The sequence below is a fragment of the Corvus kubaryi genome, unplaced genomic scaffold (assembly GCF_017639235.1).
Source record: "Corvus kubaryi isolate FWS band 111438036 unplaced genomic scaffold, C.kubaryi_AGA036_p1.0 37396, whole genome shotgun sequence".
Taxonomy (NCBI): domain Eukaryota; kingdom Metazoa; phylum Chordata; class Aves; order Passeriformes; family Corvidae; genus Corvus; species Corvus kubaryi.
Genome location: NW_024581135.1, coordinates 21,444,483 through 21,455,560, shown reverse-complemented (window position 1 = coordinate 21,455,560; position 11,078 = coordinate 21,444,483). Strand labels below are relative to the sequence as shown.

General features: G+C 52.9%; 1 protein-coding gene across 1 annotated transcript; it reads right to left on the bottom strand.

The window, feature by feature from the left end:
- Positions 1–3,075: 3,075 nt before the first annotated feature.
- Positions 3,076–5,975, bottom strand: SP9 (Sp9 transcription factor). The gene is made up of 2 exons (XM_042041336.1): positions 5,786–5,975; positions 3,076–5,068 (listed from the first exon to the last, which is right to left on the bottom strand). Exons 1-2 carry the CDS (start codon positions 5,804–5,806, stop codon positions 3,719–3,721), a joined length of 1,371 nt encoding a protein of 456 aa, XP_041897270.1. The 5' UTR covers positions 5,807–5,975; the 3' UTR covers positions 3,076–3,718.
- Between the last annotated feature and the right edge of the window lie 5,103 nt (positions 5,976–11,078).

Here is an 11,078-nt window from a genome sequence, read left to right as displayed (position 1 = left end):
GCCCCCAGCCCGCGCCCGCCGCGGCAGCGCCTCTAGGTGGCGCCCGGCAGCCGCCGTGCAGCCCGCGCGGGGCAGCGCCGGGAGCGTCCCGGTGTGCGGGCTCAGGCTTGTTCCTGCTCTCCTTTTTGTAATGTGTGAAGGATGTTATTCCTTGAGGAAATTTGTAGCTAAATTATTCTTACTTAAAATAAACACTTAGCGCACCAATTACTCAAAGGGGCGGGCTGTCTGTTAGTTTCCCTTCATCTGCGTTTTGGAAGGGTGGGAGAGGATCCTGGCGAACAGATAATGGCTGCAAATAAATTACAGCTCCCGCAGATAAAGTTTCCATTTGAATTGAAAGACGCAATTAAGAAGCTGTCCAGGCACGAGATCGGGTGTTTATATATTATCTCATTAGAACAAAAACATTAATGTTACCTTTTAAGTGTAAAACGAGCCGCTGGGTCTGTAACTCGCCGCAGGGGGCAAGGGACACGCTTCCTGCGGACGGGCAACCTGGCGATCGAATGACGTGTAGTAGATAATTTCTCCTGGCATTTTACCTTCTCTCCCGTCTGTGGTGGTTGCTGTCGCTGGCTGGTTGTTTGCCGTGTTTTAACGGGTTCGCGGAGCCGGGTTGAAGTTGCTGTCCGCGAGGTGTGGGAATGGGCAGCAGTAGCTGGAGCAGGATGTAAATGGGAGCTAGGCTCAGCTCACGAGCAAGCCCAGGGTGAGCGGGGCCAAGGCGGCGGGGAGCCCGGCTTTCCCTGTGCCTCCCTTCCCGCCGGAGCCCGAGAGGGCACCCCTCTTGTTCCCGGCGCTCTCCCGCTCTCGGGTTAGCGTCCTCTTACTAAAGAGGTGAACTACTAAAGAGGTGATTCAAAGACCGAAATCAAATTTATTTCTCGGTTCTCCCACCGTTTGTTCGTTAGGTATTTTTGTGTAGAAGTTCCTCAGACCATATAATTATCTCCAACATTTACGAAAGAATGGTGTCATTTATTTTTTAAAAAGGTGACACGCTTTCTGTTTTCTCGGTTAAACGAACGGGCTCTGCGGCCCAGAGCTGCTCCCTTCCTCGTTTCTGGGGAGTCTGTAAGTGATGGACGTTTTCTGACCCGAAGGGGCAAAGGCAATGCAAAGAGGTCCTTGATCACTGAGCTGAGAATTGTAACCCCGGCCTGGCAGCAACTGGACCTGGATGGTGTCCTTTGATGTGTTTTATTATAAATCGAAAACAAAGCTGACTCCTGCCCGGCACCCCGCGTGGGTGCATTCCTGCGCAGCCCCCAGGCCGCCCGGCAGGGAGGAGAGCCGGGTCCCGCCGCCGGCCCGCTCTGTGTGTTACCGCCGCCCGAGCGCGTCCCCCGCGCCCGCTCCCCTCCCTTGCCCGCGGGGAAACCTGACGGCACCCGCCCGGGGGCGGGAGGAAAGACACCTTGTCGGGATGCTTTTGGCCAGGAAAATTCCGGAGCGGCTCCCGGGGAAGGTGCTGTCGGCAGCTGGGATGCGAGGTGCCTCTCCCGGGAGGCTCCCTTCCCCCGGGCCGCGGAACGGCCCGCCGGGCTCCCGCCGCCACCGCCCCAGGGCACAGGCGGTGTCGGCACTGCCCGGCCGCTTTTGTGCAACAGTGGCGCGGAGGAGGTGGGACGCGGTTATTAGTATTCACGGCAGATGTATTTTCTTTAACGCAACGTCTTTATTCCAGTTGGTGGTCGACAGCAGAATCCGTTTCCCGATGCTATTAGCATTCCCCGTTTTATGGAGGATTAAAATATTTGTATTCATCCAATCTGTACCGGGCAGAGTAAATTAACTTTTTTTTTCCTCACCCTCTTTTTTTTTTTTTTTTTTTAATAACACAATTATCTCATTTAACAATTTGCCTTTAAAAAAATACTGTGGCTGTTAGGTTGGTGGTCAGGAGACAAAGGGAGTGAAAATAATTTTCATTTCAATAATTGCCTTCTGGTCAATTTAACTGTGCCTTATTTTGAAAGAGCCTGTCTAAATGAGATTCCTGTCCCAAATGTGTTCCCAGGCCTTAGCCCAGCCTTTAATTATTCCTGAGTTTTTTTCTTCAGAATAAGACGCTGCACTGAGTAATCACAAAGAAGTCAGAGAGCATCCTTGAACCTTTTCAATAGCAGAGCCACTGATATTCAAATAACATGCAAGGACCATTTGACTGCATGGGGACATAAGCATTTCCAATTCACTATTTGCATAGATCAACTGTCTTTGAAAAGGAAAGGAGCAGTTGTCTTCCATAACATTAAAAAGCCTAGTTATCAAATCAAGTGCTTAGTTTGGGGCTTTTAAAACGTTTACATTTTATCTTAGGTTGCCCTTTACCGTTTGACATGCAAATTTGGTGCAGTTAATTTGGACAATTAAAAGGATCTTCAAGGGAGCTTTGTCACCGAGAATATTCGGAGTTTTCCCCGTGGACCAGCTGAGATAAAGTTGGCCAGAACAAATGATGTCTAGGAGATTAATTAGATATTTGATAAGACATGAATCCCTAATAAGGGAATACAAGGCACAGGGGGCTGCTGTGTGCTCTAAGTCAAAATTAATAACATTTAACAAGATTTTCATTTAGGCATGAAATGTCTTTTCCGGAGTATTGACTCTAGCGATTTATTCCCTCGAGATCACCTCCCAGCCTAGGCAGCCTTGTGGCGCTGAAGGCTTTTAAAATTAAATAAATAGTTCCTCAGCACAGTTTGCCTTCACTCGATTTTGGGGACGGTTTCACCAAAGACGCTTAGGTCTCAGCATGGTTCCCAGCTGTAGCAGGGCTTAGACTCGGTTAAAATTTGTTTGGTTTTTTGGGGGGGGTTTGGTTTGTTTTTTTTTTTAAGTAAACCAAAGCAAAGGCGGTTTGAAAAGAGTGAGCAGAGTGGTTCAGTGCGCCCGGCTCGGGGGCCGGTCCCATCCCCTCCCAGCTATAATTGCTGGCTGTATTTTTAATCACAATGACTGTAAGAACGATGGAAAGGGGTGCGAGGGCTCCCACTGAAAAAGTGACCCCTGCGAGGACTGGGCGGGGGGAAGGAGGGGACACGAAGAAGAACAAACCCGTGAGTATATTGTTCAGAGTCCTTTAATAATACCAAAATGAAAATATGTCAAGATTTTTTCCATACAGATAAACGCATTTAATTTCTTTAAGAGACCTTAACTTATGTGTGTTTGAGTGAAGTGTTAACTCAACATTTTAAATATCTTTTACATATATACTGACTTCCACAAAGTGCATCAGAAATTTAAAATTAAAAAAAATTAATCAGAACCCCAAAACCTCCCTGAATTTCAGGAATTCACCAATTAAAAAAAAAAATCCCCAAACCCCCTATCAGATCAACATTTACAAGAAAAATAAGGGAACACGATCTGGTTTTCTTTTTTTTTTTTTTCTGTTTTTCTTCTTTTTTGAACCCTATTTATACAGATGTTTATGAGATACAGAGGGACCGTCTCAGAGTTGCAGCTGTATTTCTCACCTTAAGCCTCTCTTAGGATGCTTGCCTTCCAACAGAAGGAGAAAAGGGAAACGGAAGAAAGTGTCACTCGGTACCCACTGGCCGGGCGGGACGGGGGCCGCGCCTCTCTGGCCCCGCCGTCCACCGGCCCGCCCCCGCTGCGGTCCGGGGCGCCGTGGGCGGCGGGGCGGCTCGCGTCCCTCCGGCCGGCGCGGGGCACAGTCCGAGCGGCTCCGGCGGCGCTGCCCCTAGGAGTCGCCGGGCCCCGCGGTAGGTTCCTTGCCCGGTCCGCGGGCGGCGGCGCCCACCCCCTCGTGCAGGATGAGGTCGGGGGACTCGGAGCGCGGCGTTTCCAGGTTGCTGGCGTCCGTGTCGCTGTCGCTGCCCTTTTTGCCCCCGCCGCCCCCGTTGTGCGTTTTGATGTGTTTGCTCAGGTGGTCGCTGCGCATGAAGCGCTTGTTGCAGACGGGACAGGCGAAGCGCTTCTCGCCCGTGTGAGTCCGCAGGTGCCGCTGCAGCTCGTCGGAGCGGGTGAAGCGCTTCCCGCAGAAGAGCCAGTTGCAGACGAAGGGCCTCTCGCCCGTGTGCCAGCGCAGGTGCGCCTTCAGGTGCGAGGTCTTGCCGTACACCTTGCCGCAGCCGGGGATGTGGCAGCTGTGCAGCCCCTTGCGCCGCAGGCTGGCCCCCGCCGGCCCCAGCCGCTCGGCCTCCTGGCAGTTGGGGCAGTCGCAGGTGGCGCGGCCCGAGTAGCGGCGGGCGGAGCGGGCCGAGCCGCCCCCGGCGGCGGCGGCGCCCGAGATCATGGCGCTGGCCGCCGCCACCGCCGCGCTGGAGTCCGTGTAGGAGGGCAGCACGGGCTTGAAGCCCTCCTGGGTGAGCAGGTGCTGGCTGGTGGAGAGCAGGTGCGAGGCGGCCGTGGAGCCCAGGCCGGTGGAGCTGAAGGCGGAGTGGGTGAGGGAGCTGAAGTCGGGGTTGTAGGTGCCCAGTTGGGAGTGCAGCGAGGCCTGGGGGGCGCCCGAGTGCAGCGAGCTCTGCAGCCCCCCCGCCGGGTTCTGCACCTCAAGCCAGGAGCTCGGGTTGGTGTGCACATCCCACCAGGAGGAGGCCGCTCCGTTGGCCACCTCGCCCGCCGAGAGCGTGGAGTGGAAGCCCGACTTGTACCAGGACTCGTAGGGGTGTGCCATGCCCACCCGCGAGTAGAGGCTCTCGGCCGCCGAGCTGTGCACTTTGGAGATGAAGGCCGACTGCCCGCCGGGCTCCTGCGGGGACACGCCCGCCGCCGCCGCCGAGTTGGAGAAGAGGCCGCCGTAGTCGCTGCTGAAGGCTGAGGAAGTGGGCGAGGTGGAAGCCAGGCAGAAGGCGCTGTTGGCGGTGCCCGTGCCACTGGCCAGTCCGTTGGAGCCCCTGCTCGTGGCCACCGTGAAGCCCGAGAGGCTGGAGCCCAGGTTGCAGCTGGAGGTGGAGCGTTTCCAGGGGTGGAAGCCCCCTTTGGCGAAGGCGCTAGACTCGGGCAGGGTGGTCAGGGGACTAGTGTTGCCGATTTTGTTGCAGGTAGCGGCCAGCATGGCCAGGGGAGTCGTTCCAAATCTCGGCTCTTCCTGCGGGAAGAGACAAAGCCGGCCCGTCAGCCTAGCCCTTGCCACCTCGCCAGGCTCCCGCGGGGACACGGCAGCGCGGGTAGAACCGCGGCTCAACGAACGGTACCGCGGAAAAGTTTTCTCTTATTTTGGAGGAAGGCTCCAGCCCTGCCACTCTCGGCACAACTCGTTTTCCGCCGGGGACCGGTCTGATCGCTCGAGAGACTTACATCGCAAGCGGGTCCCGACGGAGACAAGCGACACGCGTGTTCCGAGAGGGCTGCTCGAGCGTACCGCCGTTAAACCAAAAATCCCGTGGGAACGAAATGCGGCGTCTCCTCGAGCAGCCGTACAGGAGCGACGGAAAAAAAGAGATGGCAGCAAGGCGAACAGTGTGCGGAGCCTTCCTACCGTCGCCTCGCGCAACGCCGGGCTGGCGAAAATCTTTGGAAACCGAGCGTAGTTCTAGTTAAAAAAAAACAAACAAAAAAATCCCAAACCAAACCAACAGCAAAACAAAAGAAAGCAGAAGCAGCGCGGCTTCTCTCCGGCCCAACGAGTTTTCAGGCTAAACTCTTTGGGAACGACCCGATGGGCAGCCCGCAATGAAATCCCCCGAGGCGGGCCGGGATCGCCTCCCATCCGCGGGTCCACGCGATTTGCGCAAGGGGCAGCCTTGCGGCGGCAACGACAGCTTTTCCAGGGGGAAGCCGCGAGGAAGCGCGCGGTGCGACTTACCCCGAGGATAGACGTAGCCATAGCACGTCCGTGGGCTGGGCGGTGGGGCGGAGGGGACGGCGCTCGGTGAGCGCCCCGCGCTGCCCGGCGGCACTAAGGACACTCCGGCGCGGCGGGGCCAAACTCTGCCTAAGTGCGGGCAGCGCCCGCTTTGAAGTACCGCTGGCGGCGGCGCTCGCCCAATGAGGGCCCGGGCGGAGCGGCCCGGAGCGGCTCGGCAGCCAATCAGGCTGCGCGGAGGTGCCGGCGCCGGGGCGCGGGGCGCGGGGCGCGTGCCAGTCAGCGCGCGGAGAGAAAACTCCCCGCTCCGGCCCGCGACGGCGGCGGCCGCGCCGCAATTACCGCCGGCCCCGGCGCCCCGGGCCGCGCCTCCCGCCGGGCCGCGACTCCCGCCGCCCCCGCGCCGCCTGCCCGCCGGGGAAGCGGGGAGAGCCGCAGAGGGCAGGAGTCGAGAGCTAGGTCAGCGCCGGCGGAGGGCTGGTGTCACGCCTGACGCCGCTCCGCCGTCGCCTGTAAACTGTGCAGGAGGTGTCCGATGCCCCGCTGCTGGTGTAGTCACCTGCGATCCTCGCGACCCGTAAACCATACCTGTGTCGCCTTTATTCAACAGGCCCTTTGCCTCCTTTTCTGGCCATTTGGGAGCTGTCCGTGTTGGATACAAATAACCTAACAGCACCTAATGACATTCTGGGAAAACACGTTAAATTTTTTTTTTGTTCTCGTTACTAAATGCTAGACGTGATTTCGTGCACAACGTATTTCTTACTTTCATTGCAAAAGGAACTGAGGAGGCTTTGTGGTTATATAAAGTGCCAAAAAATTCTAAAGTCAGGGAACCGCCAGACATCCCTTTGCTCTCGTACCAGGGCGGGAGAGGGGACGAGGGGCATTTGACATCCTGTCTCTTAAGACAGAGGATATTATTTTACAGAGTAATCGCCAGCAAAGCAAAACACTTTGAAAGTCAAATTCGCAGCCTGCAGCACGTTTTTCAAGCCTCATATACTCCCGTGGAAGCAGTGCTGCTAATGGCAGAAGGCTTGCTCCCTCCTAGCAGTGCTAGGGCGCTGCTGGAATAAGCCTCCCTAGCACTTGCCTGTGGCCTCTGCACTGTGCACACTCCACGCACCCAGTGAGCGACAGAGACTTTACCTGCTCTCTGCATGTGCGAAATGTAAGTCCAAACCTCGGCTCCTCAATGTCTTGCGAGCTAGTCCCTTTGATTTGTAATTATTGGAGGCTTCTTAAGTAATTGGCTAGAGCTTGCCCGTACTGTGCCCGCGGAAGATCAATAGGCGTGCAACTTTTCATCATCGCGGTCGGCTCTGTGAGAATGGGAATAGGAGCTTTTCCCCTTCCTTTTTGCCGTTCCCAGTGCAGCTGAGTACAATTCTGAACCAGAAATATGATGAGTGCGTTCAAGCAACGCCGGGCCCTTGCTCTGCATTTCAGTCAATATTTCCTTCTTCTCGGTGCCGCCTCAGCCATCCAGTGTAAAACCTTCTAGCAGATGCAAAATAGGCATCCCTTAGGAGCAAGATGGAGAAACCGGGAATTTATGATTTCGCTTTCCTTTACATGTTTTTATATATATATATATATATAATTTTTTTTTTTTTTTGTATGTGTGTGTTTAAATAAGGTGGGCATTGCGTTTTCTCCTACACTGTGTTATGCAACCTACAGGACGACTGCCACGCTAGGAAGGATGTCCCTGGAGATTATCTTTTATTTAAACGTCTAAGGCTATTTTCAAAGGGCGCTCGCCTTTTTGTTGCCGCGTATTAAACAGAGTCGGGGCAGTAGGAGAAAATACTGTTCTGCGCTTAATTCTTTCCACATTGACTCGCAGCCGGCGCAGGGGTCCGGGTAGAGCATGGCAAACCCTTCCTTCGAAAGGTCTGCCCGGAGCAGATCCTGAGCGGCGGCTGTACCCAGGGGGGCTGTAGCGCTCGGCGGGTGGAGGCGGCAGAAAGGCGGTGGCGGGGGGAGCGACATAAGCCCCGCGGGTGAGGCAAGGAGTCCGACAGGGGCACCCGGGAGCCGTCGCCCAACAGGTGACTCCTTCCTTCCCTCCTTCCTTCTTTCCTTCCTCCTTTTCTCCGGGGGGGGAACCCGCTCTTTCCCTTCCCAGGAGCCTGCCGTGGTGGTCGTCAAGTGGCAGCGCGGCGCTTCTGGCCAACCCCAGGGCGGCGGGGGGAGAGGGTCTTTCCTCTCATCTTGTGGAAAGTCATCAATAAAATACGGCTGGAAGGCAGATCGAGAGCGTGACGTTTAAAAATGTTGCCTCTACATCAGCGAGTAAAGGCATCCGCTGCCCGCTTGCGCTCCCACAGCAAAGTGGGGATTCTGCTGTGCCTGAAGACTGGCGGGTGGCTCTGCCTGCCGCACATCCATCTCTTCGCCCCTTTGTAGTCGGAAAAGTAACTAAAACCCGCAGGAACGAGGCAGGCGGTGGAAAGGCTGAGCGAATGGCGGCGGAAGGGGGAACGCTGCTAAAATCTTTAGGGGGTCAAGTATTTTCTGACAGATTTTTTTCATACTCCAAAAATCGAGTTTTTAAACAAAGATCAATGTGTTATGCTAAAGTGTTGAGCTGACTGTTAAAACATTTGGGGGGATAATGACAATGTAACAAAGGCCTGGTTTGGAGTGAATCATCACCCTTTTAAAAGTTAAAGCAATTTTCAGGAGAATAGCTTTCAGCAAATGCTTTACATTATTCAAAACGGCCAAATAATGCTCTATTATAGAGCCTGAATGCTGCCAGTCAGCCCATAAGTGCAATTTGTGCAAAGGCTCGGTGCCTTATCTCCACTTCTTTATAAAGAGGTGAATATAAAACAATTTCTTCCAAACCCAGACAGAGAGCACGAAAATTGCTTCCCTTTCTGCAATCAGGGCAATTTAACTGGAGTGCAATTAGCACTATTAAATGTCGATTCTGCATAAACAAATCTGACTAAGAAGCGAAAGTGGGGTGAGAACCTCATATAAACTGAAACTGATTTTTTAAAATTATGTATCCGGGTCCTTTACAATTGATCCGTGACGTTTTCATCTTGGAATATATTTACATCATAAATACATTACAGTTAAATCAACATAAATCTAAAAAAAAAAAAAAAGAAAATCTCAATATGAATACTAATAAAGAATAGCCTAATTAAATGCAACAGTTCACTTCCTTTGAACAATATTGTTTGCCATCTTCTCTCTACGAGTGTCTTTTGATCTGTGCAACTACTAAAGTTGCTGTCTTTAGGAGGTAGAGCTGGGAAACAATTCGTTCATTACAGATGGTTGGGAAGCTCCTGGGTTTATATTCAAGAGCATCAGATGAAATGGCTCGTCTGTTCAAAAAGAGCTCTGGGAAAGAGCTGCCAAATATTTTCCAAATAAATCGATTTAGCAGCAGTTAAATGTAAGGTTGCTGTACAATCTCCCCTGCTTCCTAGGAGGGGCACGGAGTTTTACCCAAGGGTGTTAGGGGTGGGAAGGGGGCAAACCCTTCCAAGTTTAAGAGAAGCAGCCTAATTTTCTGCCAAACAGAAGGGATGTGGGCAGGAAACAGGCAAACTGCTCATTGCCGAGATAAATGATTGCGTCCTGCCAGATTTTTTTTTTTTTTTTAGCAACAGTTCTTCCGTGCGAAACCCCCTCCCCCCCTCAATTACACTCTTCATTTACGTGGTCTAGAAACCAGCATTGATTATCAGAGCAACTCAGAGGGGTACCTGGTGATAAATTAATAACTTCAGTTAGGAAAAGGCTTCCCCGCTATTCTGCCCAAGACTAGATACTACAAGGGGGAAGGATATATAGAGATAGTGTTTAAATACAGACCTTGGTGCCTGTTGAGTCCACTGAATTCTTTCCACTGCAGAGTTTTTAATTTGTGGGTAAAGACGAAGTGCAGCTTTTGATTAGAAGGAAATCTTTTATAGCTAATAAAAAGGGGATGAACGCTGGGATCAAATAGATCATGGAAATTAAATGAAAATTATGGCACTCTCCCACAATTTCTGCTTGATCTTTCATATGATGTTTGTTACATGGTGCACTCCCCTCTCCTCCTGCCCCCTGCACACTGAGCCCCGAGGTGGAGCATCAGGCTGGGCTTTCATCTTTTCCTCGATCTTTAAGGTGACACTATTTAGGAGTAGCAGGGAGACCCATATTATCCTGTGTTTAAAAAATCTGCACAATAGTTTCAGAAATCCTGTCGCCTACTGAACGCAGTCAAAAGCGTGTCTGTGGAATTAATTCTCTTCCGCTAAATTTATTTGGACCGTGTATTTTAAAGCTCCCTTGTTCTGTTTATCTCAGCCGGAGACACGTTAACAATTCAAGGGAAGACTAGTGTCAAAGGAAGGAAGGTGACTGCAGACTGGATGATGATTTTAATTACTACAATTATTGGGAGATTATTCAACAGCATCATAGATTTGTTTTCTGCCTTGGTAGGAAAGTCTGAGGAACATTGTGCGAAGAGCATTGTACGAGGATTTTACCTCTTGGTTCACATGCTTTCCAGTGCTGTTACGATGCATAGGTTAGGCATGACAAGCTCAGACTGCAGCAGGTTGGAAATTCAGCCAGTGCTAGCGTTCAGAAAGCTTTCTTAAAACGCAGGTGTTTCTAAATAGAAAGAGTTTAATTAGTAAACGCTTGCACCCAACGTTTATAGAGCGTGAAACCGCCTTTCCACCCAAGTCCATTAAAGCAGCTCTGCTGACTCGGTAATGAGGTGTGTGCGCTGAGCAGGGCAGCGGCGGCTGGGACGGCGAGCTCGGCGGTCTCTGGCAGCGCCCGGCCCGGCCCGGCCCGGCCCGTTCGGCTTCTCCGCCCCGCGGCTCCCCCGGCGGCGCCGGTCGGGGCGCGGGGAAGCGGCAGCGCCGGGCGGGCGAGCAGGGGAGCGGCCGGGTGCCTCACCGGAGCAGCCTCACCGCGGAGGACTCCTGTCCCCACATTTCTCCTAGCATCCCGCTTCCGGTACCCTCCTAGCTTTTCATACCGCGTTTTTAGCCAGGCGTGACTCAGAGTGTTGATTGTGATTAAGCAAGCTGTCTATCTACAGATAGAGATATGTGGCAGCGTAATAGGCAGGATGATTGACATTACAAAGTTCCCTTCGGTCCACAATGACCAATAAATCCTCCTGCAGCTTTTGCCATTTAATGAATTGCTGGTTTGGTAGAGGAAAATATGCCAAACCCCCATTCCTGTGTTCCCTTCTCCCCCCTCACCCTGTCCTGGGATTAGGGCAAGGAAAGAAGGGGAGCCGTTCATT